This window comes from Oryx dammah, unplaced genomic scaffold (genome assembly GCF_014754425.2).
Source record: "Oryx dammah isolate SB20612 unplaced genomic scaffold, SCBI_Odam_1.1 HiC_scaffold_14, whole genome shotgun sequence".
NCBI lineage: Eukaryota > Metazoa > Chordata > Mammalia > Artiodactyla > Bovidae > Oryx > Oryx dammah.
The window spans coordinates 13686173-13703966 of NW_024070198.1; the positions used below are offsets into that span (position 1 = coordinate 13686173).

At 43.3% G+C, this 17794-nt stretch overlaps 1 protein-coding gene across 7 annotated transcripts in view; it reads left to right on the forward strand.

The window, feature by feature from the left end:
• The first annotated feature begins 2035 nt into the window (after positions 1-2035).
• The window catches only part of EXOC6 (exocyst complex component 6), a 195064-nt gene continuing 179305 nt past the window's right edge, over positions 2036-17794 (forward strand). For 3 of the 7 annotated variants that reach the window (XR_005723511.1, XR_005723512.1, XR_005723513.1), the window contains exon 1: positions 2036-2219. Coding sequence is in view for 4 of the 7 variants with exons in the window: in XM_040254531.1 (XP_040110465.1) it covers positions 2104-2219 (116 nt within the window). In the remaining 3 variants the exon portion in view is untranslated. Of the gene's footprint in view, positions 2220-16653; positions 16816-17794 lie in introns of those variants that run through there. The other 4 variants (XM_040254534.1, XM_040254532.1, XM_040254531.1 and 1 more) reach the window with 3 other exon arrangements.

Sequence of the window (17794 nt, forward strand, 5' to 3'; positions counted from 1 at the left end):
TTGGTATAAATTTAAAGTGAGAAGTGAAAGTGAAGTCGCTCAGTCGTGTCTGATTCTTTGCGACCCCATGGACTGTAGCCTACCAGGCTCCTCCATCCATGGGATTTTCCAGGCAAGAGTACTGGAGTGGGGTGCCATTTCCTTCTCCAGGGGATCTTCCCAACCCAGGGATCAAACCCGGGTCTCCCGCATTGTAGGCAGACGCTTTACCGTCTGAGCCACCAGGGAAGTCCATAAATTTAAAACCTTGCACATAAATGATTTTAACACAGACAGAAAGTTACTGTTTTGTGTCAGGTCTTGAAGGAGGCCATGATTACTTCCTCTTGGAGGGAATGGTGTATGACATATTCCTGGTGCATTTCTTCCCTTCTGCCAAGGAGGAAAACTAGGGTTTAAGAGTTGAGCCTGTTGGTGGGATTGATGTGAAGAATGCTGCATTGGTTTGCTATTGCTTCATATAATCCATCACTTAGTGGCTGCAAAGAACCATCATTCGTTTTTCTTCCTGTGTCTGTGGGTATGTGGGGCACAGCTGATCTGGCCCAGGCTGGGGTGAGCAGCTCTGTATCAGATGCTGCAGCTGGATGGGAAAACGTGCTTCTCTCTGCAGTTGTGTGGATCCATGGGGATGGATCTGCTTCATGTCCCTCTCCACCTCCTTGGACCAGCAAGCCAGCCAGGACATGTATTTCTCAGGCGATGGCAGAGGGGTAAGAGGGCAAAGAGAAACATGTTTGCAAAGCCTAGGCTTAGAGCTCAACTACTGTCACTTCGGCTCATATATCATCAGCCAGCAGGAGTTGCAGGGCTAAGCCCAAAGTCTTGGAGCATTAAGGGACACTTGGTGAGGCCCTGGCAAGGGTATGGATGTAGGGAGAAGTGAAAAACTGATGCAATTGATAACATATGCTTTCTGATTACATGAACAGTACATTTTGAGGAGAAAGAATTTCCGTTTCTTTTCACAGTATTATTAACACATCTGATAAAAACTTAAAAAAATAGACTCATATGGAAGAATGTCACTACTCATCCCTTTATTTATTTTGGCTGCATGGCATGTGGAATGCGGGATCTTGGTTTCCTGACCAGGGAGTGAACCCATACTACCTGCAGTGGAAGTGTGGACTCTTAAGCACTGCACCACTAGGGAAGGACCTGTTCGTTCCTTTAAATATGCACTTTGTGGTACTGGGTGAGAAATCATGAGGTTAAACTCAGAATTGAAGATGATCTGGCACAAATTGTAATGGGAATTTGTACCTATTTAATGTTTTAGGCTTACCTGGGGCTATCTGTTGTCCACATTTTTCCTTGATATTTTAGGTCTCTACTTCTTGCATACATTCTTCCTCTCAGCAGCAACCAGCCCTCTTCAACCTCCTGGCATCTTCATGCTTTTGCCCTTCCCATCAAAAGGGTCTAGCAAACTCACTCACAGTCAGGCATAAGGAACTGATAAGGATTAAAATACAACCACTTCCAGAAGCATTTGTATTAGAACAGGAGACCAGGAAAAAAAAAAAAAAAAGGAATGGCTTCATCATGGTCGAACTTCACCCAGCAGTGAAGAGTGTGGAGAAATGAAAGAGATGGGGGACCAAAGTGCTTGCCCAGTGACCTCAAAATCATATCCAAGAGGACTGTTTTTTCTTGTTGTTGTTGTTATTTTTTTGAGTTCGTGGGAACAAGGGTAGAGTTGCAGGAGTAACTGAGAGTATAACTTTAATCACATACTTAGCATAAACAACATTAAAATATGTGCCCCAACAAGTCAATTGTCTTTCATAACTTTTTATAATGTAATTGTTCTAATTCCTATCAAAGTTTGTGGTTACTGTTTTTGAGAAACAAGTAAATAAGTACAGCAGGCATCAGGCAGGAACTTTCTGAACTGTGTCAAGGTTAATAATAAGTAAAATGTTATAAGTGGAGACAAGACAGCAACAGCTGTGCAACATTCTTGGAAGCAAGGATTTTGATAGCATGAAGTCAGACAGTGAGCTCAGTTTTTGCTGCTACTCTGGCTGGACAGAGAGACCCTGTCATAATTATAATACAACTACATTTCTCTAAAGTACTGTCTTACATTAAGAAAATATGATGTCTGCAGTTGGAAAATCAGGAGCAATGTTGGAAGAAGACCCAGATCAAACCTATGAGAATGTCCTGGCTGAGATTCAGTCTTTTGAGCTGCCCATTGAAGCTACTTTAAGGTAGGGCTCCTTTATATGTTGCTGTTTCTTCTTTGGTGGTGATAAAGTAGTCTTATTCATGTATTTTTATACTTTTCTCTATAACAATAAAAAATAATTTTTGAGAAATGATTGCAATTCTATATATACCTAATCTTAAAGTTTTATCCTTAGAGAAATGACGGTGAATAAATTATCCACATTGTTTGTATTATATTTGTTTCATGATTCATCACCACAAGGTTAAAAAATAGAAATGACTTTCAAGTGATCAAAAAGGGCTGCATGCCAACTCCAAATAGATATTCCATCTTATTTACATCAGGTTTCACTTGTTTTCTCTAAAATACTGCTTAGTGAAAAATACAGAGAACAATTAGTCGTATCATTGAAACTCATTTATATTTGAGTGGATGTGGGTGTGAATTGTAGGAAAAAACACAGAATGCTTATTTGTGTTGTTGCTGCTCTTGGGTATATGGGGCGCTCTCGGATATGTATTTTTTATTTCTACATGTGATTAAAAAATAGTTTCTTTGGTAAGATGGGGATTAATTTGCATAGTTCAAGGACAGAATTAAAATGAAAGACCATATATCTCTGTATTAAATGCGCGGTTTAAAAATTTTAATTCTTTTTGACTGTCTGCTTGTATCTGACACTTATCAATATGGGAACAGGATGGCAATCTCTGCCTGTGATAGTGACAGTCAATAAATATTTGTTGACTAATATTTGTAGATTAAGTGAAAGGATTTTTTTTTTTTTTGGTGTTGTCTTTTTAGTCTCAGAAAGATCCAGGAGCAGATATGTTTAAATCTGAATTTAAATTTGATTTTGCATTAAATGTATCCTGAATCTTTCCAAAGGGCCTAGAGTAGGGTTGGGGGTATTGGAAGCTATTGGTATTTATTGGTTGATTCGTGAATTATCAATATGTAGGTACAGTAGAAAAATAATTACAACTCCATTTATAACTTACACCTTCATGACTTATACCTTTATTTTATCTGAGCATCATAAACATCCATGAATAAGGGCAGGTGCTTTTTATCCTATTCAGCAGGTAGAAAAAAACCAAAGCTTTTCATTAATGGGAGACTTGGTAACTTTTTCCAAGTGGAACATAATTTATACTATACCAGCACCTTCTAAAACTTGTGCATCTGCTGGTGGCTAGGTCAGAAGTCTAAAGGGAAACACGAGAGGGGAATAAAGCCTGAAAAAGTGAAAGTGTTAGCTGTGACTGACTCTATGTGACCCCATGGACTGTAGCCCTCCAGGCTCCTCTGTCCATGGAATTCTCCAGGCAAGAATACTGGAGTAAGTAGCCTTTCCCTTCTCCAGGGGATCTTCCAGATCCAGGGTTTGAACCCGAGTCTCTTGCATTGCAGGTGGACTCTTTACCATCTGAGCCACCAGGGAAGCCTGGACATGTGTTAATTACTGCTGCCTCTGCTGCTTCAGAGCCCTTAGTCTTCAACCCCTGATCCTCTCTACATCTCTCCCCTGGTCTCTCAACCCTGGCCAGTATCTACAGGCTTCATCCATCCTTGAAGCTATCAGGTAGTCTTGCTCTGGTACTGGCCCTGACTTCCTGTTTTGGTTCTTGGACGTGTCCTGCCTTCTGTTCTGAGGGTAAATATCCTGGGTCTTGTACTAGGTCTCCTAAAGGAAAGAGTCGGTTTAGATCTGGCAGTCACAGCACTCTCCCATCATCACAAGAGCAGACACTGCACACATATTTTCTCCAGGTGCTGCCTGTCAGCACCAGTGGATCTGGAATGCCCACTGTTAGCTTCACAAAGAGCTCTGACTCTGTGACTGCATGGATTGTAGCCCATCAGGCTTCTCTGTCCATGGAATTCTCCAGGCGAGAATACTGGAGTGGGTTGCCGTTTCTTCTGTAGGAGAGCTTTCCGACCCAGGGATCGAACCCATGTCTCTTGCACTGCAGGCGGGTTTTTACCATCTGAGCCGCCTTGTGTACTGGGTCTTAGCTGTGGCATGTGGGATCTTCAATCTCTGTTGTGGCAGGCAGGATCTTTAGTTGCAGCATGTTGGATCTAGTCCCTGACCAGAGGTCGAACCCGGGCCCCCTGCATTGGGAGCATGGAGTTTTAGCCACTGGACTGCCAGGGAAGTCCCCTAACAAACCTTTAATTGAGACAATATTCACCAAAATTGCTTTTCCTAAACAATTACTGTAATCATTGATGAGATGAAGACTTCTTGGGCTGGCATTTGCCTTTCAGCACTTCCGTATGTATGTTATTGATATTCCAACGTCACCTATTCTGGTCCACTCCTCTTATGGAACATATCAGCTCATGTGGCCAAATATGAGGGTTGGAAAATAAAGACAGGACTTCCATTTTGGCCAAACTGGAGTGTTTACTGTTTGATAATATGCCCTGAGATTTTCTTCCTTCTGGTTCTTATGGTTCCTTTTCTTTATTAAATTGCACTCTTACTTCTGTCTGCCAAAATCCAGCCCATCTTGCAAGGCACAGCTCAAATATTCTTTCTTCTGTGAAGCCTCTCTGATCCATCAACCACAGGTGAGTGCTTCATCCTTTGAAGCCCCGAGGAATTCAGGGCATTTATTCTGACTCATTTGGGTGTATGTAGGCTCACATGTATTTTGTGCTATAACCATTTTCAGGCTAAAGATTCCTGAGGGCGCTGTATATATTTATATCTCAGTATCCTCTGCAGAAGCTTCTACCATACTTGACACACAGTAGCTAGATAAATATTTGTTGAACTAATTTGTATGAGCTTCTGAGCTAATGATGGTCTTACAAGACAAAGGGAAAAAGGTAGTCCAGAGAGAAAGTCATCGTTTCAGGGAATAAGAAAAGGCAGAAGTATTTGAATAGATTTGAATAGTTACAAGTCCTAAAGGCAGAGAGGGTGGAAAAGGAGTTTGGCTGGAGGGAGACTGACCAGGAGAGCTGCACAGGACCTACTGTGAGGCCTTGTGGAGCGACAGTGAAGGGAAGGTTAGGACATTGAGAAGATGTGGCTGGGAATGCAGGGGAGAAACCCCGTACGTGGAAACTGAGGGAGAGAAAATACCCAAGAGCTCTCCTAGTTGTTCTTCCGTATCACAAAAGAAAGGCATTTTCCCACAGACATTTTCTGTTATAAAATCCCAAACTGTTAGTTAGCTCCATCTCCCTGCCCACCTTGTTTCTGAGGTCAGTGTTCAGGTCAGGGTTAGATCAGGGGTTTGTTTCTCTAACAGGGTGAGCTCAGAGAGCTCAGGGACTCAAAACCCATAGCAGAGTCCTATTAGTGTCATTTAAAAATGGCTCCACAGCACTTCCTGTCACTCTCAGCCTCACCGTCATCTGAGAGAATGGGTCGCCTCCACTGAGGAGTCGTGAGCGAGTTGCTGAGGTTGGGACTCAAGTCATCCAGCATTGTCAGTGGCCATCGTCTCTTTCACCTGCCCAGACTTCCTTCCCCCTACCTCCTGATTTCATACAAGGCTGCTCCAAGAGCAGGCTTCTCCCAGGTGGCCCATCCTGTCTCCTGCCTGACTTCCCCACTGGGCTTTTGGGTCAGCTCCTTTGGTCTTCTTTCTGTTTTGGTGGAAAAGTGGAAAAGGATCAGATGATCCTGAGATCCTGTGTTTGTTTCCATCTATGTGTGAAATGAGACCACTGCCTGAAGTATTAAGTTTAAAGGAGAGATGGTTTTAGGGGGAGCTGAGACATTATATTTTTCCATGGTTTATTTGTATTGCCAATGAAATACCCAATAAAGACATATCAGGCAGCTCTAATAATTGAATTGGTGGAGAAGCGGTATTTGATGTTAGACATGCAGACAGTGACTGAATTTCAAAGAAAAGAGAGAAATGTAAAGAAAGATCTACTGCTAGTGCCCAGGTTGTCCTAGCTTTGCTTTGCTTTGGGCATTCAAAATCTCCTGGCTGACAGATTCTTGGTAGGCTGAAACTCATGAGCAGGTGGGGTCTGAAATTAGTTTTGCTGTTCTAATCCTTTTTGCCCTGGGCATCACTGTTTTTTATCATGTTTCCACCATATGGTAGTTTCCACTAGATTTTCTCATTTGGTTTTATGATTTTTTACTCCAGTTCCTCCATTTGGCCTAAACATGCCCAGCTTCTTGCCAGCTGCTCCCTCTAGGGGCCGTGCCTGTCCCTGCTAGGCTTAATGGCTGTCTGGAGCCATGCTTTAAGAATCTATAAGACTAGTTCTTTGTTGGGCCTTATCCAGTATTACCAGCTGCCTTGAACAAGCACAGGTAATAGTTTTCAACTAGTATATCAATTCCAGTGCATTGGTAGTGGTTATATGAATCCTCATGTTGAGGGTGGTTCTGGTGAAACAGGACTGGTGGCTACGGTCTTAGGACAGCACAGTAGCAGGACACTAACATATTTATGCTAGAGCTTCCAGCTGCCAAGCCTCCCTCGTGAGACCTGTCCCCCATGGACATCCTCTCATACCTGGATATAGCCTGGGTTCGTGATGCCTCATGGGTTCCTGTAGGTCTGCTGTTAGCCTCCTAGAACAGGTCCTGAAATTGTAACATGTCTGAACCGATTTGGGTTCAGAAATTTTTTGCAAGAGCTGAGACTGAGATAAAGAGATTGAAGAGAAGTGTAATGTTAGTGGGAGGTAGAAAAAGAGGAGGTATCCAAAGAAAGCCCTGCTGAGGGCTGGGAAAAATAGGAGGAAAAGGGAATTGTACATGATGACGTACCAGAAGAAATTTTTGCAATTGTTTTATGATAACATAATTGTTTTACACTTGTACTCACAGACTCTCTTGGGCTCTTTTCCAAAAGCTGAGCGTGGAGTTTTACCAGTTTAAGAGCAAACAGGATATTGTAGTTTCTTTGACTTTAATGTTTTTAAGAATGAAGATAACATGGTTTTAGGAAAGGAAACATTAAAGCGACAACAACAACAAGACGCCAACAACCTAAACTGTAAACACAATAAAATCTTAGGATGACATTCTAAAAAATATAACTTGTCATATTCAGCTGCAGAATTCTAGGATGCTCTTGCTGTTTTTATCTTCAGAAATGTAAGATTTCTATGATATCTTATTTCATTAAATACATTGATTAATATCAAAGATATAACATGTATTAGTTGTTTGATTTTGGCCTTAGTTTCTAAAACCACAGAATGGGGATTATAATAAAACTTATATCAAATGATTAATGTATATGAAGTGCTTAGCACAATACCAGCCTAGCACATTGTAAATGCTTGATAAATGTTAGCAATTATTATTATTATATTTAATGTACACTGGGATATACATTTCAGCATTATGTAATATATACTTTAGAGTGTTGAAGTAAATGAGCATTCATGACATTTTGAAATTCTGAGCAGGTGGCAAATACTGAATAATGTAAATTTTATTTTGGTTGCAAATATTTAAGGGAGAGAGGTATCCCTTTTTCAAAATCCTATTTACTAAGGCTTATATTTGATGCTAATATAATATCATGACCTCATCTAATGTCTTATGGGAGTGGGGTAGTGTACTGAATGTTGTGTTTATAAAATGGAATCCAAAGAAACGATTTAGGAATAACTGAGGGCCTAATTATGAATGAGGCCTGCTATGTCTGCAGCACCCCAGGAAAGCCTGGGGTTCCTGATGACGGTGGGCTATGTAGTTGCCAAATTTTAACTGAATACTTAAATGATTCTGTTAGCTGCTTGATCTTCAGGGAAACACTAGAGAAAAGTTAAAGTTTTTTTTTTTTTTTAATTTTGAGAACAAAGTATTCCAAGCAGGGAGACAGTTTCATTTATTTACAGTTAAATGAATGGGCTCTGGAGCCAGTTCAAATTTTGCCTCTATACTTATAGATAGAACTATTAGAAGGCTTACACAAATTAGTCATTCAGTGTATTTAATGCAGCGGCTCATACATGAGCCATACAATGCTCGGTCCTTCATTCAGTAAATAAATATTTATGGAGTATCTCCAATGTGGCAGACAGTGGTCAAGGATGGTCAGTGGTCTTGTTGATACAGCAAATTCCCTGCTCTATCAGGGAATTCCCTGTTCCCAGGGAGCTGACATTTTAGTGAAGAGAGCTAAAAATAGATTACAAACCAGTAATAAATTCTATGAAGAATAACAAATCAGGGTGAAGGATAGGGAGGTCCAGGGATGCTAGTTTACAAAAGTGACCAGGGAGTAAATATCAGCTGTTATCATCATTTCATTACATTAGTTACATTTCTAAATCCTTTTTGCTGAGAGGAGAAACAAAAATAGGAAAAGAGAGGAGAAGCAGAAAGGGCAACAGGCAATGAAGGAAAGCTAAATGAGGAAAGAGTGAGGAATGGAGATGTTGCACTGAACAGGATAAGGAATAATAATTAAAAAAAACACAGCAATGAGGAGGAAAGAGAAGAGAAAATAGTTCGTATTATAAGCCAGTGCTGGGGGTTGTTAGGGAGAGATGAAAGAGAGAGAGAGTAGAATTCAGAGGAAATACTATTGCTCTTTAATTGCTCAGTGGACTTTAAAATGTTTAGCTTTGGGATGAGCAAGTTAATGGTGCTTTCTGGACATCATTCTGAGGGCAGGACTAGTAACATAATTTACAGGACCAATGCGAAATGAAGATGGAGTCCCCCTTGTCCAAAGGATGGTGATGGCAGAGTATTAACCCAAGAGCAACTTCTTCAGCCCCGCATGGATGAGCCAGCTCTGTCTGAAAGCTTAGCACAGAACCTGGCACACAGCAAGCTTTGAATAAAAGCAGCTGTTGAATGAAGAGAACCTGGGGCTAATTACTTTTGAACTTCTTTGAGGACCAGCCCATATTTCATAAAAACTGATTTTATTTGGCTTCAATTTCAGGTTTCCTTCTATTGTTCTCCCCTATGGGATATGGAACGGATTCCTGGATACAGTTTTGCAGCAGGAAGGAATCCTCCCAGACCTGCCAGGGCTTTGTTCACATTCTCTTGCACTTACAGACTGTGGCCACTTGGGGTCACTGTACCAAGGTAGAAGCTGGAGGAACGCAGTTGTCAAGGCATTCTCCAGAGTGGCTAAAAGGGAAGGCTTAATTGATTAGAGCCAATAAAGACTACCCTGTGTTCTGCATTTTGATAAAGTTCGGCAGTTCTGTAGCAAAGGCTCTTAAACTCTTTAAGAAACATCTCAGTGATAATAGCAAATTCTCAAGAGGTTAAAGATCAGGAAGTCTGATATAGGGTTCCTAGGAATGAGGAAGGGACTCTCTGTGGAGATATACCCTACCTCATGAAACATGCTTTTACAACAAAATAACATGAGAAGTATTATTTGCATGTGGATTATTCATTTAACAAATAGTAACTGGGCTGGTGGTGAACAATACAGACATTGTCCCTGTGCCTGGAAATGAAGACAGACTCAACGATTTGTTTGCCACCATGATGTGTGTCTCAGGAGATGAGTATCGTCTCCAAGGACAACAAAGAGGCACTTGGCTTAGAAGCAAGATCCGGAGGGCTCACTAAAGTAGATCCAGAACCAAGAGTCTAACCTAAAGACAAGGTCCTGGCTCCCTCTGCACAAGAAGAACTTCCTGGCTCCCTCTCCACAATAAGAACAACTTTCAGACAGTTTCTACCAATCAAGCATTCAGAGAAAAAATGTAGTTCAGGTTCAGAGAGCTCTGATACAAAATTAGGCTATTTTGTTAATGATTAGAGAAAAAGGAATGTTATTGTGTCTTTTTTATTTTTATTTTACCAAAGAGGAAGCTAAATTCTGGGCTTTGTTGTTGAACAACAAATGTCAGATAATCCTCACCTCCAATGCTTCATGTTAAATGAGCTCTGGACTAAACGTTATACATATATTATCTTCTTTAATATAATAGATGGTGAAAGAAAGAAAGTGAAGTCGCTCAGTCGTGTCCGACTCTTTGCGACCCCATGGACTGTAGCCTACCAGGCTCCTCTGTCCATGGGATTTTCCAGGCAATAGTACTGGAGTGGATTGCCTGATAGATGGTAAAGGATATATTATATTATGCAATGGTAAAGAATCTGCCTGCCAATGCAGGAGATGCGGGAAATGTGGGTTTGATCTCTAGGTTGCAAAGCTTCCCTGGAGGAGGAAATGGCAACCTACTCCAATATTCTTGCCTGGAGAATCCCATGGACAGAGAAGCCTGGCGGGCTATAGTCCATGGGGTCACAAGGAATTGGATGCAACTGAGCGACTAAGCACACAGGAGCACATCTTCTTTAATCCCCACACCACTTGGTAAGCTAAGGACTTTTAATGCTTCCAATTCACACTTGAAGAAACTGAAGCAAAGACAAGTTAAGTCCTTTTACAGAGGGTCCCACATTTAGTAAGATATGAATTGGAATTTGAACCCATTTAAATGCCAGACCAGGGCAGCAACATTCTATAGCCTCCTTCTGAGGGAGGGGCTTTCCCAAGGTTGGTTATTAGTCTGTAGACAAGTGGCTCAGAGTATAAGTTCTTAGTGACTAAGATTTTGTTTACAGATGAAACCCTTACTTTGCTGATTAGTTTCCTGCTGGACACAGAGTACATCTCCTGCTCTGTCAGTCCTCCTGGTATATTTTTCCCTCCCAGGAGTCCTGAAGAGAAATTTTGGGTGGATTTCTGGAAATCAATATCCACTGCTCCCCAAATAACTCACCAAACATGTGCAATCTTCCAGTGTGCCCTACCACCCCCAGCCTCCTCAGACCAGACTGACAGTCATTTATTCCTTGGGTAAAACAATATCAGAACAGTCTTCTTATCTGACTTTTTTATTAACAGGAAAAGCAAGAACAGCTTATTAGCTCCATCTTCTCTAACTCACTAGCTGTGTAGCCTTGGACAAGTGACTTAATCTCTCTAAGTCTCAGTTTCTCCAAATTAAATTGGAAATAGCAAGAGTACCCCAAAGGCTGAAATTAGATTTTAGTAAAATTAGTGCTAACTTAATTACCAATAAAATTATGAATTCAATTAGTAAGGGTTAAGTTAGATAATATAAAAAGCTTAGAAAATGGTGCTCAGTAAATAGCTATTAAGATTATTTTGGTTTATAGCTGAAATTCTTTGTTTTGGAGACTTTTAGAAATGTAGCACTTTATTTTTTAAAATATTTACTTGTTTGGCTGCATCAGGTCTTAGCTGTGGTGTGTGGGCTCTTTGTGGTATCATGCAGGGTCTTTCGTGGCATGGACTCTCCGGTTGTGACATCAGGGTTCAGTAGCTGCCATGTGCAGACTTAGTTGCTCTGTGGCATATGGAACCTTAGTTTCCTGGTCAAACTCACACCCCCTGCGCTGGAAGGCAGATTCTTATCCATTGACTGGACCACGAGAGAAGTCCCTAGATATGTAGCACTTTAGGCCTTTTTTCACATTAATGTGCATGTTATATCTATGTCCATAATTAAAATTTACATAGTGAGCTATTTAGGACATTAAATTCTTACCAAAAAACTTCAAGTACTAACGGATCTACCAGAAGTCACAGAGGGAACCAGCTGGAGCTGTTTTAGAAGACGTGGTAAATGAACTTCCTTCCATCTTAATTTGAATTAAGGGGAAGAGACTGCTACTTAATGCTGAGGTAATCCCTATGGGCAGGTGTTGAAACAGGTCAGGAGTGAGGAGGATGTAAGTAGGGTTGGCTTCCCAGGGCAAGGGTATTTAGAGCTGGGTTTGGATAGATTGCATCAGGATTGGAGAAGAGAAGAGGGAAAGGTCTGGATAATGAGCACTGGAAAGAAACACCCCATTAGAAGCTGATCGCCAGGTAAGAAGCTGGCTTCTGTCATATGTCCTACTCTCCTCACCTTGCTTTACTCTTTAGAGCAATGAATTCTGGTCCGGCTCATCATCTAAGATAGCTTGCCTTTTCCTGCAGAGAGAACTGGCTCTCTGTTCTCTTTGTAGGACGCCATAAAATTTGTCCTCAGATCTTATGTTTGGTTTCAGGTTCAGTTTTCAAAAGGTTTATTTTTCCCTCTCGAGAGCTGAACCTGCATCTCACATGTGCTAACACTGGGTGGTGGTGCCTCAGCAATTGAGGACTCAGTCTCCCAAGAAAAAAATTTGTTTTTCTTACTACTCAATAAAAAGCAACTGGGGGAAGGGCCAAAATGCTGGGGTCTGGGTACAGGGATTTGACTTGACCCAAGAGTAAAATTTTAAATAACCAGAGAAATGAGTGAAGTTTATATGTATATATAAACTATATACCCTCTAACAAAAGCCCGTAAGTATTGTTTCTTGCAGTGAAACTCTGATGGTGAACCTCAGGGAATTTGAGGTAACCTTTTCTGTTTATGTTGCAGATTTCTATAAAGGCAACTGAATACACCACATTATAAGATGTGATATTTAATGTCAACTATATAAAGATCAAGTTTGAAGAAACTAACTTTTTACAATTTGATATTGTTCTAATTTCTAATTGTTACCAATAATGGATCAATTAAACTCTGGCCTTATGCTCAGATCTGTTTGGAACCCCTTTCTAAGTCACCCTGAGCTCTTTTCAGTGGCTTCAGAACTTCAGCATTGTCTGGTTTTAAGACCTCTCCAGCTTTCTCTCAGCCACATGCAGAACTCTAGGAGGAACTATAAGAAATTGGAAAGCTAAAACAAAAGAGGGGGCAGCTCTGAACTTAAGGACCTTAACATGATATGAAAGTGCTGGTGGACTTGGGAAGAGATTTTTTTTTTTCTGTATGTTTTCACAGCTTGAGGAAGTGAGATTTCCCAGGGAAGATGTGGGTTCTCTTGTACTATCAAGACAGTGGAGACAGGGACTTCCCTGGCAGCCCAGTGGTTAAGAGACTCTGCGGGGTTGTCGGTTAGATCTCTGATTAGGGAACCAAGATCCTATATGCCACCCAGTATGGTCAAAAAAAAAAAAGACAGTGGAAACAGGCTTGTGATAGGGTTTCTTGGTAGAACAGACATGTGGATGTAGCAGAGCTTTCTTGGTCTTTCAAGCTAGCCTGCACTGAAGTCAGCCATGTGTTTCTGTCCTGTGAGTGTCAACTGTACAAAAACAAACAAAATTCAAATTATAAGGAAGAACTAATCAAAACAAGTGCTCACTATTAAAACAGTTGTTGGTAGAGTGGGTAAATGGGCTAACTTAAACCTAGAGTCAGTGAGAAGGTTTTGTGATTCCTTCTTGTTGCTGTTGCTTAGTAGCTAAGTTGTGTGGGGTCCAGCCCCAGTGGATCCAGGGAATTTGAAGCGGGGATGGAGTCAGCGAGGAAAAACTTATTTATTTGGAAATATAAAGAGAGATTAGGGAAGAATAGTGTAGTAGGAAAATTAGTGGAGAAAAGATTCTGAATAACTTGGTTTACGTGGAAAACCAATAAAGTTCCAAGACAAGGAACTTGCACAGTCTACGTAGGCCACTGGCGCCCACTTGAATAGCGGAGGGTGCCCCGCCTTGGGCTCCCTCTTACGTGGGTCTTAGAAGCCAGGGCAAATAAGTAGACATGGAGAGCCTCTGTGCTCCAGATGGGAATTCAGCCAGAAAAGGGAGAAAAGAACGACATGGGGGAGCCAAGCATTGGTGCCAGACACACAACTTTATTTTCAAAAGCAGCCTATATACCCCAAGTTGTACATAAAGAAATAATGGAATATACAGAGTTATGCAGGGGGAGCAGTCCTGACCCTTATTGAGACCAGGCTTTCTTTTTGCATACCTTCCCATATACAAAAGGTCCCAGGTGGTTTTACATCATCTTCTGGCCAGGGGGCCTGTTAACATTTTTATGGCTCTTTTCCTAGATAAATGTCTATCAACCAGAAAACTCTTTTTCCCTTGAAGTATTTTTTCTTTAATCTGCATCACCCTCAAAGTACTAAATAAAGTTATATTCCTGTAGAACAAAGGTGCAGTGGGTTATAACCAAGAAAGTACTTATATATCTAATGTTGCTAATGCCAGGACTACTACCTGTTTTTTTCTACATACCAACTATATCAACAAATAAAAGATATGAAAATTTGGCAACAAGTATTGGCTCAACAAATGAAACCCTTAATCAGTCCTATTCTAATGACTTTGACTCCTTGGAAGCCCCTACATTCCTAAGATGTTTTAAGCTTCCTGTGCCTCTTGCTGTTGGGAGGCCTCAAACAATCACAAGGCGCAGCTGTAAGAGTCCTGCAGGCAGGCTAGGAAGCCATCAGAGGGGTTTTGGGATTGAAACACTCGTATTATGCCCAGGAGACTTATAATCTAAAAGCTCTAAATTAACTTTTTCCAGAAAAAGGTGGTGGGGGGACAGCCCCCTGTTAATGTCAGAAAAGTAGGCGAAAAGCACAATGCAGTAAGGCAGGCAGACTCTGGTTTTGGGGCAGCAGATCCAGCGAGGCTCCCTTAAGGCCCAACTCGCCTTTGCCTGTCGGGCCCCTTAACCTCATGACCTTTGCCATGGGCGGGACTCCTTGTGCTGGCTCCCAGCAAAGTTGTATCTGGCTCTTTTGTGACACCCATGGACTGTAATCCACCAGGTTCCTCTGTCCATGGAATTCTCTAGGCAAGAACACTGGAGTGGGTAGCCATTTCTGTTTCCAGGGGATCTTCCTGACCCAGGGATCGAACCTGCATCTCCTGTATTGACAGGTGGATTCTTTACCCCTGAGCCACCTGATTCCTTAGGGAAATCTTTATGAAGGAGATTAAATTTGAATTGAAATTTCCAAGGAGGACAGAACTTTCAGATTAATAGGAAGAAGGACAGTTTTATATGTTAGTACAGTTTATTGGGACCTTACTAAGAGGTAGGCAGAATAATGGTTCCCCCTAAATGTCCACAATCTAATCCTGGGAATCTGTAAATATATTACCTTACATGACAAAAGGGATATTGCAGGTATGACTAATGTTAAGACCTTGAGATAGAAGATTCTCCAGAATTATAGTTGTGTCGAACCTAATGCCATGGGTCCTTAAAAGCAAAAAATCTTTTCTGGCCTAGGTCAGAGTCAGAGGGAAATATGACTATAGAAAAACGGTCAGAGAGATGCAAAATTTCTGACTTGAAAGACTGAGGAAGGGGGCTATGAGCCACAGAATGTGGGTGGCCTCTGGAAGCTGAAATACATAAGCAAATAAATTCTCCCCTAGTGCCTCTGGAAAGAACACTGTTGTGCTGACACCTTATTTTTAGCCCAGTGAGACCTGTTATTGGACTTCTAGCCTACAGAACCATAATAAATTTGAATTGTTTTAAGCTAAGTTTGTGATAATCTGTTACAGCAGTCATAGAAAGCTAACACAACATGGGACAGCAAAATGAGGTAGACACTACCATGGTCATTTTTTAGATGGGGAAACTTAACTATAAAGGGACTAGGTTCTGACACAATGTCACCCAGCTGTAGAGTGAAAGACTAGGGGATTAAATTGAGCACACCCATCTTTGGAAGTCATGCTTTTAACTGTTAGGCAGGATTTTTGTGGGAGGAGGATGGAAGTAGTAAAAGCTTCTAGAAAAAGCTAACTGCAGTGAGTTACACAGCTGTATAATAAAGAGCTTGGTTGACTCAAAGGGATGTGCTGAGCCCTGGATTAATGGAGACCAGAAAAGAGTTGTCCCTCAGGGCTAGGTTATGTACTCTCTTTCTGGTTAATCTTCCTCAGTCGCTGATTTGATCATGACAAACTGGTTTACTCAGCAGTCCCATAAACACGACTTTTCCAAGCACCTGCCTGTCCTTCCCATCTCTCTGAAGCCCACTTCTCTCAAGGGCTTCCCCACCTCAACCCAGCCACAGCAACTTGGGGGCACTTGGGTTCAAGGACTTTGGCATGAAATCACACACTTCACTGGGTCTCTCTTGTATCTTTGCCATAAAATGTCTTTGTTTTACGTCATTTACTTTTTCTGGCGCTTATAATTTATTCCAAGTAGACTGGCCTCTGTGAACTTCCCGCGGGCAGGAACAGGAATCCACTCAGAGCGGTCATCCTTGTTCCCCAGCTGGGTTCTTCTTGGTTCATTCCTAAAACAAATCTTACTCCCACACACCATTTTGCTTTTCTTGAGTTTTCCTTTCTCTGAATCTCCACCGCCCATGCCTCCTCGTTAAACATTGCCGTAGCCTTTATTGTCGACCTCCCTCATTACGAAAGAATCCCAAGTGCTAGCACAGGGTCTGCACACAGAATACAGGGATCTATGCTTTTAAAGCAGGGTCAATTACTACACAGCAACTAGGGGCCAGTGCCGGGCGAGAGTTGGAGGTGACCCGTTTCCACTCCGCACAGCACCCGGCAGCACCTGGGCCTCCCTCAGGTGTGGGGACAGGGACCCGGTCGCGCGCCCGTGCGCAGCCTTCCACGCGCCCCAGCGCCGCCCGCCCCGCCCCTTTCCCCGCTCGCCCCGCCCCTTTCCCCGCCTCCTCGCGCTCGCGCCACAGGTTGCTCGCCCCCGCGGTCCGCGCGGCGCCGCGCCTCGCCGGCTCCTCAGCTTCCAGCCAAGATGGCGGAGATCGGCGAAGGTCCGGGCACCGTCCCAGAGCACGAGCGGATCTTGCAGGAGATCCAGAGCACAGACACCGCCTGCGTGGGGCCCACCCTCCGGTAAAGCTCTCATCCTCTCGGGATCTCTGGCTGCCCCCTTCGGCCGCTCGTCAGGAAGCGGGCGGGTTTTCCGCCGTCGGCCGCGCGCGAAGCGGCCCGACAGGTGGTGCGCGAGGAGGCGGGCGGCCGGGCGGGGGCCGAGGCGCAGCGGGCCAGGACCTGAGCCGGGACCGGGGCGGGGCGGCACGGGCGACTGCACCTGTCCGCGCGGCCCGCCTCAGCCGCGGGAGCTGTCACTGCGCAGCTGGAGGGTGTGGCTGCCACGGAGCCTATGACCCCGGGAGTCGAGGCACCGCCCCGTTTTCGACGCCCCGCCCCGCCCTGCCTCGGCCCGGGCCTGGGGTCTCGAGAACGCGCTTGGGGCTTCCTGGCTCGCGCAGCGCTCCGGGGCTGAGGGCGGCTCCGCCTCGGGCGTGCCCGGGACAAAGGTGAAGCGCCGGCAGACGGCGGGACAGAGGTGCCGACTCGCGCGCAGGTGGAAGCGCTGACGCGCTCGGCTGCTGAGGGCGTGGGAGAATTGAAATTGAGCGGGAGTCGCCGGCACCATTCTCTATACTCCCCCGCCGCCAGAGTGGGCGAGGAGGGAGCGTGGGCGGGAGGGGAGGAGCCGACGCTCAGGAACGCGCTGATGTGACTGATCGCGACCGTGCGCTCGCCCGGCAAGCCTCTCTGGAGTCTGGGAAGCTTTTATTTATTTGCGAATGTTTAATTTTGCATGCATTTCCCCGTTTATTTTAAAAAGAATCTCCACCGTTTAAAAATAGTACAAGAACAATGACTATTCCAGACCATCTATTGCCCTAGTAAACCCAGGCACTCTAATGATCCATTAGAGTGTTAGCCACTTTCTTCAAGAATGAGTGCCCTTTAAATATAAGGCTTCATTTTTTGGTGTGATGATAATGAAATTATTATTCACTTAGGGAACTTGGGACTCACTGTGCTTTTGTCATTATGTGGACCTGTGGTTGTAGTACAA